A 19,477-nucleotide genomic window follows, 5' to 3' on the forward strand; every position below is an offset into this window, starting at 1 on the left:
TACAATGTACTGTAAATGTTTTGACTGCACATTTGTATGTCACCTTGGAGGTGTGCCGGTTTGTTTTCCATTTGAAACGTTTTGATTGGTTAATATTTTAAAGTGTGTGTTAATTACTGACCTAAAGATTTTCTAGCTGACAAGGACATGCAAATATACTTCTGGCACAGAGAAATGATTGTGCTATTTAAATTTAAGTTGCAGTAATCTCACTAAGTCTGGGTCAAAAATGTCTTGGTTAAAAAAAAAGCACAAAAGCATGTTTAAATATTCCAATAAAACCTGAATTACTAAATGAATTTAAAAATGTTAAATCATTGTGTTTTAGTAGAACTTTACAAAGGACTTGTCTTCTGTAGTGAGTGTAGATAGGGAAGCAGAAGAATTTAAATGTTTAGACACCTTGACTACAGGTAAACTCCAACCTGCATTCCAACATGCCATGTTTCAATGTATTGATTACAAGCTGGAGGTGTGTGCCTTTGTGTACATTTTAAAGTAGTTCTATTGGTTTAAATTCTGAGGTGTGTTACTGTATTGACAATGCAATGTGTATTACATCAGGAAGGATTTTACATTGTATGTGTAGGCTGCAGTATGCAAGTTTTCTGTTACATATCTGCAGACAATGATCACTTATTTTGAAAGGTCAAGCTTTTTACATGGAAATTCTCTTAATAATTTGAATTAATTGTTTTCTTTTTCTAAGTATAAAATTTCTTCTTCTTTTTTTTTTTTTTATGGATTATTGATAACAGGAAAATAAAATCATAGTAAACAACAACCCTGTCAGCTCTAGCTTCCTCATTTATTGCTTTAATTAAAATAAATTTGTTGAACATGTGTTTTTTCTTTGCCTGACTTCTTATTAGAGTATACGGTCATTAGACAAAAACCCTATGGCCTTAAACTAGCTGTTATTGCCAGGTGAAGGTATGGCCATACTGTTCTGAATATTGGTGTTAAAATCTGTAATGTAAATGACTCCTAAGAACAGTTTATAATGATTGACTAGAAGAAAAATTGTGAGTTGCCAAAATCAAATTAGTCCATTACAGCTTGCAACCTTACTGTGATTTAAAGTGTTATTGCATCATACTCGTTTACAACACTCACACATACACACTATATATTTAATAGGACACTCCTGGTTAGGACTCGTGTACCTACACTTTGTAGGGATGGAAACATTTTAAAGGTGACAAGCAGTGTTTTACATGTACGTACATTTTGTAGGGATGGAAACATATTAAAGGTGACAGCAGTGTTTTACATATACCTACATTTTGTAGGGATGGACACGTATTAAAGGTGACAAGCAGTGTTTTACATGTACGTACGTTTTGTAGGGATGGAAACATATTAAAGGTGACAAGCAGTGTTTTACATATCGGACAATAACAGAAATGAAAGATTTTAAAAAGAATTTTTGTGTGCACAAATAAATGCTTAATTATGATATGAATTTTGTATTATAAAATGTATGAAAGTCTCTGAGCTACACCAAGGAAGAGAGGAGAATCTTTTTTTTTTAATTGATTAATTGTACTGATCAGTTTTCCTGACCACAACATGTATGTTATATATACATGTTTACATTATCAATCATTAGATACTAATTACCAACACAATGTACAATGCATTACATATAGTTCCTGTTTATTTAAAGTTATAAACAGAAGGGTACTACATGTATGAGTGACGTCAACAATTTAGTTCGTAAAGATTGAGGTCATGGCTGGTTTCTGCATGTATAAATTATATAAATATGGCATTAGCCCTTACAGCATTTGAAGTCTTTTTAAAAAGTGTTAAAGATCGACTATAAGCAGCTGGAAGACGAGGCCAGAGTTAAGAGGCTTAAATTGCCGCGGTCCGAAGGTTCCTGTCAACTCTCGAAATTTTTACGTCTTTCTAAAGGTTAAACTGTTTGTGACGTGTGAAGTCTGATCTGACATAACAATGATAATAAGCGTAATTGATGTGGAAACATCCTAATTTATATCATTGACCACTCATGGCTGTCTGCAGAAGGTTGGTAAAATTGACCCAATGCAAAGTATAATTACTTAATGTTTAATTGCATAGATAATTGTGTTTGAATATACATTTGAATATCTGCTAATGATGTGCTGTACGTATTAAATCCGTGCCAGGGCTAGAAATAAGTGTTTTTATTCGCTGGTCACTTGGACAATCAACTAAATTTTTTCTGTTCATTTGACAGCTTTTAATGTTACTTTGAACCAGTGGATATATAATTATATATGAAAAAGACTGGCCCAGATTATATGATTGAATAACAAAAGAATATTTTTCATAAATAAATGTTGATTTTAAACACATTTATTGTTCAGCTAACATATAATCCATTAACAAGGCTATTTATAAACAGTTAAGAAAATGGGATGTTCTTTTCCATATTTTCCATGTACATTTAAATAATAGTCAGTGTCTTCCTCAATTTGTCATTAGTGGAAACATACGTAGTATCACGGTATTATGAAAATGTTGTGAAGACAACTCACTCTAAAAGACAATTCAATGTTGTAAGCAATACTCCACTTAATTAAGACAACTCATTTTTAGGAATATTCATGAATTCAAAGTACACTTTAGCAAAAGTGAAATCAAGAAATTATTTTGCATCTGAAGAAAACCATGATGCATGTACACATGTCTAGCCCGATTGTTGAGGAATTTTGATAAGTATTCAAATAAACTAGCCCCAATGATGTCGCTAAAGGTATATTAATAGCTATCATTTCTAGGAGCATATAAATTCTATCCTTTATTATTAGGGTAGCTCAAGTTTCCTTATCTAGGTTTGTCAAAAATCTCTTGAATTGTTGGCCATTAGCACCACTTCCTAATTTCAACCAAACTTGACACATTAAGCATCATTGAATAAACTTATAAGGTGATCTATCAATTCCAATTAAGTGTTGTGTCCTCTTCCATGGGAAGATGATTAGGAAATATTACGAATTGGGTGTGTGGACTGATTTAGATAAGAAGACCATTGAATTCGAAAAGATAAAACATATATGCAGGCTTCCATCAATTCAACCACACTTGTTCTCAAATTGTCCATTGAGGTAAGGAAATAATTGAAGGAACAATATATATGGAGGAGGTTGTGCATATGAGAGAATTTTATTTTTTATTTAGCAGTTACTACCCCCATCATAAGCGATATAATCTTCAATAAGTTGAAGGCAATTGTTTTACTCGTAGAAATATCTTTAAACATGTCCATTGAATGTTCACAGGATGCACTTTTACCAAAAAAAAGAATACATGAACTTAATTAAGTCATGAACTTGAGTCAGGCCTGAGGGTGCCCTCTACTGAATGAGTGAATGAAAGGTTGAAAACTTGTTTAAAAAGTGTTAGAAATAAAATCAATGGCACTTTTCCAGCATTGAGATTGGGGATTAATGTCTGCCTATCCTACAATCCATGCTTTTGTTTTACATTCTTGACATGGAGTTGAATTATGTTTCCCCTCTTCCAAAGGGAGACCATACATGTACATTGTTTAAAATTGTACTTTCTGTCCATCTGTCTGTCTATCACAAAATCTTGTGAACGCTTCTCCTCCTATATGGCTAATCAGTTAGACTTGAAAGTTTGCACAATGCTTCATTGCCATTTGTAGATGTGCATATTGGTGGGATGGAAGGATCCAATTATTTTCCTAAAATTCATAGTAAATCTAAGAGGAGTGGAGGATGTTAAATAAGCTTGTGAACACTTCTCCTCTTATATGGCTTATCCTTCATTCCATTTGCAGACATGCATATTGTAGGGACAGGAGGATCCAATAGTTATCATTAAAGTTATAGTTGATCTTGGGGTGGATGGTGTAAAATAGCTTGTGAACACTTCTCCTATGTAGCTTATGGGAGTTAATAATCTCTATGTTCCTGCTCATGCTTTCTCCTCCATTCCATATGCAATACATAAAGGGGAGGAGTTCCAAGTTGAGGAGCTGGAGAGACATTTGTTTTTCATAAAAACAATCTCTATAGTTATGTAAGGTTTGCTGGTCCAAGTTGATTAACAGGAATACCAAAGTGGGATAGCTTCACTTTCTGCAATATGTAAATTACTGTACCGTGCATCATTACTCAAAATATGGTCATTCGGAGAAACCATAAACGGATTATGTGGGGGGGGGGGGGGGGGGGGGGGGGGGGGGCTAACAACACCACCCCAGCTAAAGGAAAATGCTTCGAGAATTTTCTTTCCAGAACAAATGAAGATACCTCAGATTATTGTATATAGCATATGCTTTAGCCCTTATCATTGATGTATGGCTATTATATGAGCCAACCGGTTATAATGTTATACATGCATGCAATCTGATCATGTAGTGGACTGTTGACCAGTAACTAGCAGATGGTTAGTGACCCCAGAGATCTCAAGGTGATTTATAGATCTATGTAGGAATATTATACATGTATTTTTTACAGAGAGGGAATGATGTGATTGCATAAATTATATTGAATTTGAATTTGTAAAAAGGATATAAGCTATGTATAACCATGCAGTTCATGCTACTATGTCTCATCTGTCAGTTTGCTCCGCACTCTTTAACAGGACAGGATGACTGCAGTAACGAGGTATAAGGGGGGAGGGGGGGGGGGGTTGATGTGTACAGGTTATTTATATAAATATGTTTTTGTTACAGTGAGGGTTATTGATGCGGTACAGGATATTCATATAAATCTGTTTTTGTTAGGGGGGGGGGGTGTATTGATGCGGTACAGGATATTCATATAAATCTGTTTTTGTTAGGGGGGGGGGGGTGTATTGATGCGGTACAGGATATTCATATAAATCTGTTTTTGTTTCAGTCAAGGCTCCCTTGCAGAGGTGGAATCTGTTGCAGAACTAATAAGCAATCAGATTCGCCATGTTCCAAAAATTGGCATTGTTTGTGGATCAGGGCTGGGAGGACTTGCAGATGTAGTGGAGGACAAGCAAATCATCAAGTACTCAGAGCTGGAGGGGTTCGCTGTCAGTACAGGTAGGTCATTTAGTCAGTAATAGAGATTTCACTGTTAGTACAGGTAGGTCATTTAGTCAGTAATAGAGATTGCACTGTTAGTACAGGTAGGTCATTTAGTCAGTTATAGAGAGATTTACTGTCAGTACAAGTAGGTCATTTAGTCAGTTATAGAGAGATTTCACTGTCAGTACAGGTAGGTCATTTAGTCAGTTATAGAGAGATTTCACTGTCAGTACAGGTAGGTCATTTAGTCAGTAATAGAGATTTCACTGTTAGTACAGGTAGGTCATTTAGTCAGTAATAGAGATTTCACTGTTAGTACAGGTAGGTCATTTAGTCAGTTATAGAGAGATTTACTGTCAGTACAAGTAGGTCATTTAGTCAGTTATAGAGAGATTTCACTGTCAGTACAGGTAGGTCATTTAGTCAGTTATAGAGAGATTTCACTGTCAGTACAGGTAGGTTATTTAGTCAGTAATAGAGATTTCACTGTTAGTACAGGTAGGTCATTTAGTCAGTAATAGAGATTGCACTGTTAGTACAGGTAGGTCATTTAGTCAGTTATAGAGAGATTTCACTGTCAGTACAGGTAGGTCATTTAGTCAGTTATAGAGAGATTTACTGTCAGTACAGGTAGGTCATTTAGTCAGTTATAGAGAGATTTACTGTCAGTACAGGTAGGTCATTTAGTCAGTTATAGAGAGATTTCATTGTCAGTACAGGTAGGTCATTTAGTCAGTTATAGAGAGATTTCACTGTCAGTACAGGTAGGTCATTTAGTCAGTTATAGAGAGATTTCATTGTCAGTACAGGTAGGTCATTTAGTCAGTAATAGAGATTGCACTGTTAGTACAGGTAGGTCATTTAGTCAGTTATAGAGAGATTTACTGTCAGTACAGGTAGGTCATTTAGTCAGTTATAGAGAGATTTCACTGTCAGTACAGGTAGGTCATTTAGTCAGTTATAGAGAGATTTACTGTCAGTACAGGTAGGTCATTTAGTCAGTTATAGAGAGCTTTCATTGTCAGTACAGGTAGGTCATTTAGTCAGTTATAGAGAGATTTCACTGTCAGTACAGGTAGGTCATTTAGTCAGTTATAGAGAGATTTCACTGTCAGTACAGGTAGGTCATTTAGTCAGTAATAGAGATTGCACTGTTAGTACAGGTAGGTCATTTAGTCAGTTATAGAGAGATTTACTGTCAGTACAGGTAGGTCATTTAGTCAGTTATAGAGAGATTTCACTGTCAGTACAGGTAGGTCATTTAGTCAGTTATAGAGAGATTTCACTGTCAGTACAGGTAGGTCATTTAGTCAGTTATAGAGAGATTTCACTGTCAGTACAGGTAGGTCATTTAGTCAGTTATAGAGAGATTTCACTGTCAGTACAGGTAGGTCATTTAGTCAGTAATAGAGAGATTTCACTGTTAGTACAGGTAGGTCATTTAGTCAGTAATAGAGAGATTTCACTGTCAGTACAGGTAGGTCATTTAGTCAGTAATAGAGATTTCACTGTTAGTACAGGTAGGTCATTTAGTCAGTTATAGAGAGATTTCACTGTCAGTACAGGTAGGTCATTTAGTCAGTTATAGAGAGATTTCTCATCAGTACACTCAGTTAGATGATGTAATAAATAAGCTTTTTGCCTTATGTTTCAAAACCCCATCTTAAATAATTAGGGGCATATTAATGGTTGCATATAGCACATCATTACTGTCACAAGCGAGTTAAAGTTAAGTATAGGCATTACCATGCAAATGAGATGATTGAAAAACATAATATGCATTGAATCGATCCTGGTACATATTCTGAGAGTGTTCCTGTAAGTATTGATGATCTGTGATGCGCGCTGCGTAGGTTTGACATCACGTTATGACTTTATATAGTTATTGCTTACTATGGATGGAATCGAACGTCAACAAAATGGCTTTAACTAGATAAATTTAGAGGAATATTAGTAAATATATCATAATATTGATATTGCTGCTCAATGTTATCAGTTTATTGCATAAATATTGAACAAATATTTCATGTGTATAACTAATTGATGAAATGCACAAACTGGCCTGAAGGTTTTAAAATTTTTTGAGCACGTTTTCATACTCAAACTCAAAATCTGTGCTCAAAATCGTATTCGTACTTAAAAGTGAAGGTTAATAAAACTTTTATAAAATCATTCTCATACTCAAATGGAGTACATTCTCAAGATTTTTCGAGTATGGTTTGAAGCTTACTCGGAGTTGTACTAAAAAAAAAATACATAGCTGAGTTTGAGTATGATTACGGTAAAAGTTTTATACCTCCATTTTCATGAAAGAAGAATTGAACAATGCCATGCACAGGGTTTATTCAGCAATAACATTGAAATGTATATTTAATTCCACTTTATGAGAGAATCACTGAAACATTCCAAGCGTTGTACTAGATGCATTCATTGTAAATTTGATATTCGCAATCCGTGTGACATCGTATGATGGCATATAGTGCACATAATCTGTGTTAATCCTTTGGAGCGCAGATTTTAAAATGAATGTGTTAATTTTAAAATGAAAATTATTGATTCCGTAGATTTTCAGTTACAAAGAGGGGACTATAACTGACCTTGACTTAATGTGTGTGTGTAGAAACCGAGCAGCATTGATTCATTATTAGGCTGGGTTTGATATACCTCCTATGTAAGGCTGCAACGGGTACCTGAAATAACCGAAAACCGGGGGTTGTGTTGTTCGGATCGGTTCCACTTTTCCATATTTCGGTTTGGGTTTGGTTTTTAAAATAGAATCATTATCAGAAATCCGTTTAAACAAAATGTCGTCAAAATCCTCAATGGTGGCTGCATTTTGAGCAATTGTCGAATGATGGCATTTTGGACAAAACTATAAACAATGGCAGTATGTAAGATATGTCAAACGCATTGAAAATATGCCACAGGATCGACATCGTCAATGACAAAACATTGAAAACATGGAATGGAAACAAGTAGAAGTGACAATGCTGTGTGTACTATGGACAGCTGATGGATGTCGAGACTAAACCACAGTCCACGTCCCCGAGTAATTATTGTAACAAAATACAATAAAAGTTTTTTATTTTAACTGTATATTAGATTTTTAAAATAAGTTTAAATAGACCCAAACCGAAATACCTGAATCCGAAGTTAAAAATTTAGAACCGACCCAACCCGAAATTTTTTGGAACCATGACAGCCCTACCCCTTTGGATTGCGATCATCTTTCATGTTTCGTTGTTTTTTTCACAGTTCCTGGCCATGTTGGACAGTTTGTGTTTGGGTTGCTGAATAAGACGCCAGTCATGTTGATGCAGGGACGGGTTCACGTGTACGAAGGTTACCCTCTTGATCGAGTGAGTATACGTAGAAAACGTGATTTTTAGGTCACCGATGTCATTCAGGTGCCTGTCACACAACGTCTGAACTGTTTCAACTCCTTAATCAGAAACTACTAGATCACTTGTCATGATTGATTTGCAGCAGTTTTAGGGGTAGGTTAACAAAGATTGTGAATCTTGTGGTCATTGTCCCCTTGGTGCCCCTTAAAAAAGATTGATGCAGTCTTTAGAAAATGTTGACCTTTACTCCTAAGCAATCAGAAGACAAACTAGTACATACCCCAGGGTCCAAGATTAAGGTGATGGAAGTAAGGCTAAATAGGTCAAATAAAGAAAACCTTCTTACTTGAGAAATCATAGCAGACGGAACTGAGTGCGTTATCATAACGATCAAAAGCTTGTGAGCAGGGCTAGATATATCATAAAGAGAATATGGTTTGGTTTTTTTGTCTTTCAAATTCATCTTTTCACCTTTTGAACATGTTGCAGCCAAACTTGATTTACAATGAGTATAGAGTGCCACTATAATTGTAAAATTTATGGCCCCAGAGTCAGGGGATTCCGGTGCCAGGGTGGGGCTAAATAGGTTATAGAGAGAAAGTGTGTTTTGTTTTAAAATCATTAAAGCCAGGTTCATAGTTGTAATGGAGACCTCTACCAAAACTATGAATCTTTGGGTAAGGGGTTCAGGGCCCTGGGTGGGGGAGCTTTAAATGGCTTGTCCTGAAAATACTGTTCATTTATGAATATCTTATTTGCTTCTAGACATCTAGGACACAAATTGAGTACATAGTTATAAGATCTGCAGTGATGTAAAAAATAAATGAAACACAGATCACTGTCAGGAGTGTACATCTGTATGCTGGAGTGTTTTAGATGAACAAGGCATTTATACTCAAATATAACAAGATCTGAAACTTTCTTGGTTTTTCTTGTTTAAACTTTAATGTATCGTAAATGATTAAAAATGAAAATGATTGACTCCTTTTGTTGTTTACAAGCTTGTATGGAAGATATTCTGGCCAAGATTAAGATTACTAGATAAAAAAGAGATAAAAACGCATTTTTAGTAGAAAGTGATTTGTAAAAAATTGGGTGGACTCATACCCACAAACCAAATGAGCTATCCAGCTAGCCAATCAAATTCTGAAGGAATATACAAATATTGCTGATACTCATTTGTTTAAATTTCAGATTGTTTTACCTATCAGGGTTATGTGGAAGATGGGGATTAAGACTCTGATTTTAACAAACGCTGCCGGCGGAGTCAATCCTGAGTTTAAAGTGGGAGATGTCATGATAATCAAAGATCATCTAAATCTTCCTGGATTTTGTGGCATCAACCCCCTAATTGGCATCAATGATGACAGGTAAGAATATCAAACAAAACAGCTACTTTGGTAGATATGCTCTTACAAGTTCCCACATTGTTGTGATACTGCTCAGTTATAAAATGACTCTTTAATTGTACCAGAATTGGCCCAAGGTTTCCGCCAATGTCTGACGCATACAATAGGGAGTACAGAGATATTGCAAAGGAAACGGCCAAAGAACTCGGATTTTCTGACTTCATGCGAGAAGGAGTATACAGCTTTCTGACTGGGCCCACATTTGAGACAGTCACGGAATGCCGACTGTTACGCTTGATTGGAACAGATGCCACAGGTATTGATATACTGCAATATTGTTGTAATTTTTGGTTGCGTTTGAGCCATCTTAGCCCGTGTTAGATGAGAAGGTTAAAGGTCATAGGAGACGGTTTTTAACAATACCTTTTCTCTCCATAATTATCAACTTTGTTTCACAGACTCATAAAAATGCTTTTTAAAGATTAATAATGATATTAACTTGAAGAAATTGAAGTACAAAGGTAGTTGGAATAGAAAATCGTACCCGATTATTGTTCCTGATTTCCTGAATTTGTGACGTCATAAGAGACCACACTCCGATTTGCAAATCAAAACAAAAGCATACCCATAGACGATTTATTCGCAACTGGAGGAGTTTTTGAATGGGGAACCATAGTTTGTTATACAAGGATATTACTTCGAACTCATAATTAATGCAAATGCCAGCCACATCGACGAACAAGAAGATCGATCAAGGTCCGAATTGGTTGAAATAATACTGACTGGTTAATCGATAGGCTAAATGTATGATAATTTCAGAGTACATTATCTGATGACAATAAGAGAAATATAGATAGTTATTACTTGCGCTATTTCTAACTCCATGCAGGCACGCAGGATCGTTTTTTTTTCCAAAGGAGGGGGGGGGGGTCAAGTTGAAGGTTGACTGACAAAGAAGGTGGGCACCCCTCATCCCCCTTTGGTTTCATGTGCCCAAGTCCCACCCTGACTCGGATATATTCTATAGCCAGATCAGAATTTCCTTTGAACACATCGTGAGCGCCGTATTTTGAATTTATTTTCATAGGATTTTTACAAGTATCATGTTCAGCTATTTTAGTTTAACAGGTGAATATAATGATAAATATAAATGGCTACTTAACATTCTTTTACAACAAAATTTGCGACATTAGGGCCTATATGAAGAATAATTTACTATCACTTTACCATAGGCATATAATATGTGTCTATGACTTTACTTAACATTTAACATTTGTTTTAAATTTTGTCGCCAATTTAAGGAAACCAAGTGTTTCATTTGAAAAAAAAAAATCATCTCCCAACTCTTGCATGACCGTAAAAATTGGTTTATTTCACCAGATAAAAAACTTGTAATTTCAATATCGCTCCACCATTTGCTTTGAACATTTTTTTTCAAACTGAAAATGGTGGGGACGGGGGTGTCTGATAATGTAACTTTCAACATATAAAGTTGGAGACCTATTCATCTTAAATTTATTTACTTATATATTCAGAGAAAAACATTCTGATGAGAAGAGCTTCACATGACTATTTCATAGTCAAATTTCATTTCTAAACAAATCAGATCATGTTTATACTAAATGTATGTACCGTCATTATACAGTCAACGTTTTGCAGGATTTCCTCGTTTTCGCTGTCCTTGCAGTTGGTCTGTAGTCAAAAATAGTTAAAACTGCATCTGGTCGAAGATTTAATTTCATAAACCCAATCCGAGCATTAGATTTTGCCAAAGTAGAGTGTATACGATAACGAAACTGATCCTCATCAACCCCCGTAATCACATAAAATGATTGTCAAACAACTTCGAGTTCTGTGTTCTCGGTGTAAATTTCACAGCCAATTCTTTCTGAATGTTTGATCATTTAGACAAAAGTATATAGAAATACCCGACTTGCTACATTACAGTTGAATGTAAACACAATGAACATTTTGACAGCTAAAACCCGCAGTTGTTAGTATAAACAAATACACATTTTGCGTCAGGCTGGTCTCTTTTGACATCATCAAGCAAGGGAGATAAGTCAGCTTACTATTTTGATACTTTACACCACAGCAACATTTAACGGTTTGTAGCATCTGTGACCTTGTGATTTTTTCTGAATAACTTATTTACATATGTTAAATAATTAAAGAAGAACACATTTTCGTGCAATACAATTTTTTTTTGAAAATCGTCTCTTATGACATTTAAGCATCATTTTCGGTTTTGTACTGCATGTGCTCCTGTCATTGGAAATGGTAGGGGATGTTGTGTTACTATTGGCTGTCTGTATGTCTGTCTGGGTTAGTGTCCTACCGCAATCTTTGAAGATTTTAAAGTTGGATGTTCATATTTGCACCGTGGGTTGATTGAAGACCTCGCGTGGGATTGCTTTGGGGTCAAAGGGTTGCTTGAAACTGAAAATAAAAAAATTGGGTTTTTTGGCTTTCATCTTGAGAACACTTTGCAGTTGGATGTTCATATTTGATTTCATATATATAATCTGTAAGGTAAAGAAACTTATTTGATACTAGAAATAAAGCGTGGCTTTTGGGGGAAAAGGGGTTGGGGAGGAGATTCCTGTCATTCAAACATGTATAGGTCATTGGTCTGTTACACTCTCACTGTTAATGACTGTAGGAATGAGTACCGTGCCAGAGGCCACTGTAGCACGTCACTGCGGAATGGAGGTCTTGGCTATGTCTCTCATTACAAACTGTTGTGTGATGGAGTTCGACTCGGACCAGAAGGCCAACCACGAAGAGGTGCTAGAGACTGGAAAGGCACGGTCAAAAGACATACAGAAACTCATCACGAAGATCGTGGACAAGTTGTCCCCTCAGTAGAGTTCACACCCCGTGATGTTTCTTGGCAGAACTTTGGGATGGAAGTGGCGAGTCCAATGAAGATCTGAACAGAAAGTTGTAATATTTGTTATACCAGCTGAGCAAAAATTCTGGTAGTTTCATGAAATGTGTCTGCATGTAAGAAATTTCTACTATCCAAAAAATTTAAAAAAAAAAAAAAAAAAAAAAAAAAAATTCGGCATTATGTTATGAAAAGACATGTTTACATGATCTCTAACAGTATGTTGTCAATGTGAAGCAGATTATTCTGTGAAAGTCGTGATCTCAAAAGACGTGTAGTATTATGTTTTGGGGCAAATTGGAAAATAATAGCGTTGTGAATCTCAAAATTAAGTCCAGAGTTTTAGTAAACATACATGTATTGTATTGCTATTCTATTTATTATTGCTCAGTTAAAGAGTATATTCCTTTTGTTTTGTAAGGAATAGACTTGTATTGTTATAATTGTACTTATTACATTCAGTAGAGCATAGCTCATTTGAGCTGAAAGATCAAGTTATTTTTTTCTGATTAAAGTTTGTCCATTGTCTGGCATCGTCATAAGACATTTGTAAACTTTTTCACTTGTAACATATTTCATGTACCGCTTGGCCATTTTCGATCAAACTTGGTGCCTAGAATCTTAAGTAAAGGCGATTCAGATAATGGACCATGCCGCCTTCTCAGGTTAGACAATCAAAAAACTGAAAATATTTCAGAGTGGGGTGTTCAAAAATTATTTTTCAGAACCATTTCATGAGAAAAGCTTAACACTTATTATGTTTAAGTTTATTAACAGTGGGACCCTAAGGTTCCTTTTCACGAAAAATCTGTGACTAAGATAATAAAATTGTCTTGGCCTTGTACTCAGAGTGCCATCACACCCTCAGTAGGTGTGCAGATCATGTCCATTTACATTTACTCATTCAGAAAAAGAAACATGAAATGACAGTGTTTCCAAATTTTCATCCTAATGATATTTTGTGGAAAGTGCCAATAGACGGTGCAGGTGAGCATTGTGGCCTCTTGTTATCTTGTTATGTCTGCAGTGCTTTAATCTTCACAGACAATGAAATAGATTTAACAAAGCCTTCAATAAAAGTATTTTAAAATATCAGCTTTATCTAATTTAGATTTGTTAAGTGAAGCAGTTGATACATCAGTTTATATTTTTTTGTAAATTTTTATTTTTTTTTCTCCATCCTTATATACATGGTCAAATTAAATTTTGGTTATTTACAATTTTGAATTTGTTACCTAAAGATTCATTGTATTTTTATATTTACATTTATATAAGGAATGAAGCTTGTTTGTATTAATTGGGGATATATATTTTTCATATGATGGGTAGTATAAGACAATTTGCATAATCGATCGAGTCTACTTCCATTTATTTTATACTCCCCATAATATGAACAAACTAACTTTTTCCTGATACTGATGTTTTGTATTATAAGTTTTCTATATACAGTCTACTTCAGATATACTACATTTACCTGATCAGGATATACCTGGGTGTGACTGGTCAACAGGGGATGCATACTCCTCCTAGGCACCTGATCCCACCTCTGGTGTGTCCAGGGGTGCGTGTTTACCCAACTATCTATTTTGTATTGCTTATAGGAGTTATGAGATTGATCACTGTTCGTTATCTTCACCTTTCATATTGAAATTCAGGGGACCGACCTGAATTGTTCATTATATCCAAAGCTCAGTATAAAAGATGTTGAACTCTAGAATAAATATGTCACTGGGGATTTGATTTTACTTCAATATAACAGATAGTTCAATAAACGACCCTCAGTATAACAAACAGTTCAATATTGGTGAATTCAATATAACAGATAGTTCCATATACAGTCTACTCCACTTATATTGAAGTCACTTATATTGAACTATCTGTTATATTGAAATAAAAATAGATTCCCAGTAGGATTATTTACATGGCTCAACATCAGTTATACTGAACGTTGGATATAAGGAACAATTCAGGTCGGTCCCCAGAATTTCAATATATCTGGAGTGGACTTTAAAAGACTTCAGTATAAATGCAGTAGATTGTATAAATAGGCTTTAACTGAAAGGTCATTTGTAGGTTACAGTGCCTTTATTGAGAAATGAAAACAACGAAATGATGAGGTGTATAAAGATATATTAGAGATGTATTTAAGGTGTACAAGAGATAACATGGTGTTGATTGTGTGGCGTTATACGGTAAGGTGGACTATGTTGGGGTGGGACGGAGATTAGTGGGACACCGTGTTGTGTCAGAATCTGTAATGCGCTGTAGGAATCGTAAAACTAGCCCAGTATTCCGAGACATTGTCCCGTCTTTTGAAGATTTTGTAGATGTTGGTATTCATGTAGTGTTTGATGTGCTTGTTGTGTTGTTATAGATAGACATATCATTTACCTTAGCATTACTTTACATGCAACTTTCTCAAATTCAGCATTCTAGATACATTCCTTCTGAAAGGATTCGTAATCCACAGCAGATGTTTAACTGCAGACAAAAGTACATCCATTAACACATACTGATAAACTTGTGAAATGTCGTCCATTTCACGGGGAATGGACAGGTGGGGAAATGTTAATATTCCTCATTATTGGCAGTGAACTGACATAATCAATCTTTGAGTAGGAAGTTGATCACATGATCATGTAAGTGTACTGAGCTGTACCTGCAGAGGGCAGTGTATTCAGTGTTACCATGACAATGTCTCCAAGCTCTTGTTAGTTTTCACTATTCCCGGAGATGGCCAATTATTTTCATTCTATTTTGACACATTCCAGTGATTTTTATAAGTTGTATATTTTGTTATGTCCAGAATTTTTGATGATTTTTCAGTCAATTATGTATGATCATATTCCAAGTATTCTGATTAAGTTTTGTGATGCTACATGTTTGTACAAGATGGAGAAAATGTATGAAAATACAAGAGGTTAATCTCAAATACCGGTACTTTATGTATAAATACAACATATTAATCTCAGATACCGGTTATGTATGAATTTATTGTTTTGGGGAATAAAAACCAGTGTTTTAATGAAATTTCCAATTGTTTACCAACTAAATCCGTAACTATGTTTGATTTGATATTGATAAACAAGATACAGATATATTTTTATTCACGAGTTATAATATGAGATGAGGTATATATTTCAGAGAATAAGTTTTTGTGGAAGCTGATTCAAAATTTGTGGAAGCTGTGTATTGCTCAAAAGACGCGAGTTAGCATTTCTGAGTTAGGGATTGAAAATTAGGTAACTTGCAATTTTTTTTAGCTGTTTTACACCAGTATTTCTCAGGTAGTACTCCAATCATATCAGGTTCAATTAATTTTATTGTATTTATCATAGCCACATATTGATTGCTTATTACTGATTCATTCCCGTGATTTACAACCTGTGAGTTAAGTTTGTCATTTGAAGATATTGACAAAATAGCGAGTAGGTGCAACATAAGTTTCTTGCTTCGTGGGACTATGTAACATTTCTGATTTTTCTTGCAGGCTGCTTAACTGTAGGTCTAACCTACAATGACATATTGGTATGTAGTTTGCATGGAGTTGAGTGTTTGATAAAGGTATTCTAGATCTGTCATTAAGCTGTTTACAATATTGTTGGTAAAGCACCAACTTTTGTTAGTCAGATTTAATCTTATCAATATTTTTATATCCAGTGTGCATCGTAGAGATTTTTGTTAATGTACATTGAAATATTAAAAAGTAAAAAGCTTTTTATTCTTTTTGGTTTTTGTACATGAATGTTGTCATTTGTGCATCACAAACAATTTTTGCCAGAGAGTTAGTTTTTTAGGCTAGAGATGGATCATGTACTGAAAATGCTTTACAATTATTGACTGATCATGCCACACGTGATTATGGAACATCCGGGTTGCCTAACATTGTACAGTTTACAGCAGTACACGTGACGACTGTAATCCAGAAATGATGATGGCTTTCGGTATCCGGGTTAGAATAGGTCCCCAGTATCCCCTTGCTTGTTGTGAGAGGCGACTAAATGGGGCGGTCCTTCAGATGGGACCGCAAAAACCGAGGTCGGTGTGGCACGATAAAGATCCATGGCACGATAAAGATCCCTCCCTGCTCAAAGGCCTTAAGCAACGAGCATAGGTCTAAATTTTGCTGCCCTTAATTGGCAATGGTGTCTCCATATGAATGAAAAGTTTTCGAAAGCAATATACATATGTACATCCAGGCGCGTAGCTGCCTATACGCAAGTACGCAACTGCGTACACATTATTTGCTAAAAAAAAAAAGAGAAATTATTTTTACATTCTTATGTCATTGCCTTAAGTGTAACTTTGCGCTATGTATTTCCAATTTATGAATAACTTCAATCATCATGTCTATTCTATTGTTTGAATTCGTTTGTTTCGAAAATTGACAGCCAAAATACCCGTTGTATACTCAAAAAAATTGGTGATTGTAATCAATAAAACCCAGGAGCTTCCAGGGGCTTCGCCCCCTGGGCCTCCACCAGGGCTTCGCCCTGGACCCACTGGGGGCCTCAAGGCGGCCCCCAGACCCCCTGCCTTACTTTGCGTACACTTCATTTTCTGTCTGGCTACGCGCCTGACATCTATCCATCCCAAGTGCAAGTGCGCCTTAAAATATTGGAAGACCTTTTATTTCAGATTGATACTAAGTTGTTGGACTGTATAAGAACAATATGATTTTGATGCCAAGCATCGAATCGGCCGTTGAAATTTTGAGTGGACTAGCTATAGGGTATATCAAAAGAAACACGCAATCTTGTATTCTAATTCAAGTCTACACTGTATTTCATACAAATAGACTCCTACTATTGCATCCAAACATTTTAATTACAAACAAACTTAAGATACAGACCGTCTTATAATTAATCCATCTACGTGTTCCTCTTCTTCGTCTTCTTTCAACTATATAGTCCAGCTGGACATTTCGATAGACATGTAGTTGAAAGTGACGATTTGAAATCGCTTATTTTGGACGGCCCTGAATTCGGAGAACCTCGGTCTTTCAATTGGTGGCAGAACATCATCTCAATTAATATATGAATTCTGTCGAAGATTATGCCAGACAATGGGCTAAATCATGATTATATTCATACACGTATTTTATCCAAAAATGCATGCATGCTGGAGTATTGTGATTTACAAAATTTAGTGAACAAGGAGGTTGCTCGATACGGATTCTGCCTGCACGATCTCTCGACACCACGGGCACTTGTTCCTGTAAATAAGTGATGACGTCTGTATACTAATGATTAATTACATGTATGTAATTTTATTAATAATTCTTGGCATGCTGACGTTATAACTTAGTTATAGAAACATGTGACTTTGCTCGACACCTGGAATTTTAATTCTCAATTTTCTCTGAAGTGCTCATTTGGCTGACTAAAAAATCTTCACAAGGTGATTTTTTTTAATGAAATAAGTCAAAAGCATAGTTTTTTCAATGTCAGCTGTGTCACTTATTTTTGTAATAAAAAACTTTCATTTTCATTCATTATTTAACAGATATGAATTTACAATTTTAACGCGAAGCTACTCCCCCGAAATGAAAGTGTGTAAAATATAGAAGCAACTCATGGGTTTTCAGATATTCATCAAAGAAAGAAATCGATAAAAAACACAAATTAATTTTGTTTGAATATCATACAGCTGCTAAAATTTTCATATTAGTATATTTTGGTTATTTGTTTAAAATCCGCGACGTGCAAACCTGGGTAATTTAGTCAGTCCAGCAAATAATATATTCATGGTTTTTTTTTTCCATTTGCATATCAAGATGGTACTTCAACATTTTCTAAATTAATTTAGTTTCCCTAATGCAATTTGCCTTAAGTATGGGCGGATTTAGAATTCAATTTAGAGGGGCGTGAAAAAAAAAGTCGAGAGGTCAAAGGTCTGTTGGTCGCTTTTAGGTCCCCAGTTCGCCCTGATGGGGGTCAAAACCCCCGGGACGTCTCGTGTTTAATCATGGCATCTGGTGTAAAACTAATAGAATTTTCAAGTACACAAGCTGCAATTTAATTTTGGAAAAATAATGTTTCAGTTTCTAAACTTCATCCAATCATGTGTGATTACGTTGTTGGCTCCCTGTGAGTCTTTTTCATAAAAAGACTTGGATGACGTCTTTATATTTTTTAAATGTTTTCTCTGATCTTCCTCGATATACACGTAAATGCTATACATAACATTTTGTAAGTCTTTTAAGGCGCAATGATTTATCTTAAAATCGGACACATTCAATATTGAAAAATAAAAAAGATATTTCATACATTTGGGGGGGGGGGGGGGGGGGACTCTTAAGTGCTTTTACATAAATGATAGTATTAATGTTTTGGGTTTTTTTCCAAATTGTTTCTTAATTTGTTTCATATTACAATTTCTGTAAAAGTTAAGGATAACGATCAGTGACCATTCGGTTTTGTAATGACACTACGTCAAACTACTCACAACCCTGATACAAACGCTGTAAACTGGCTGATGCGGGGATTATGACCGACCCTTCTATTACAGAGATGTGGGGATTGGGACCGACCCCTCTATTACAAAGATGTGGGGATTTGGACCGACCCTTCTATTACAAAGAGGAGCATTAAACGTCCGTGTGTGATTGACAAGGAAACCAAGACAAACATTTCTATTCCCAAAGTTGGCAAAGGCACGGAGGATCACAACATATTGTGTAAACACTAAATGCTCCTGCTGTCAAACGCAAAACATTTGCTTCAAGGTCATTTGCCATATCGGGACCTACCGTGTGGAATGAACTTCCAACAAACATTAGAACAATAAGCAATTATAATATTTTCAAGTGCCACCTTAAATCGTTTTATTATATCAGTGCTTCCAACTAACTTATTATTCCTTCATGGACATT

General features: G+C 35.4%; 1 protein-coding gene across 3 annotated transcripts in view; it reads left to right on the top strand.

Annotated features, from left to right (window-relative positions):
• LOC125670754 (purine nucleoside phosphorylase-like) overlaps positions 1–16,319 on the top strand; it is a 46,837-nt gene extending 30,518 nt beyond the window's left edge. For all 3 annotated transcript variants that reach the window (XM_048906126.2, XM_048906113.2, XM_048906121.2), the window contains exons 2-6: positions 4,863–5,035; positions 8,276–8,379; positions 9,559–9,734; positions 9,839–10,029; positions 12,376–16,319. In XM_048906126.2, coding sequence (XP_048762083.1) covers positions 4,863–5,035; positions 8,276–8,379; positions 9,559–9,734; positions 9,839–10,029; positions 12,376–12,581 — 850 coding nt within the window. In that variant the 3' untranslated portion in view covers positions 12,582–16,319. The remainder of the gene's footprint in view (positions 1–4,862; positions 5,036–8,275; positions 8,380–9,558; positions 9,735–9,838; positions 10,030–12,375) is intronic.
• The last annotated feature ends 3,158 nt before the right edge of the window (positions 16,320–19,477 follow it).

Source organism: Ostrea edulis, chromosome 1 (genome assembly GCF_947568905.1).
Source record: "Ostrea edulis chromosome 1, xbOstEdul1.1, whole genome shotgun sequence".
Lineage (NCBI taxonomy): Eukaryota > Metazoa > Mollusca > Bivalvia > Ostreida > Ostreidae > Ostrea > Ostrea edulis.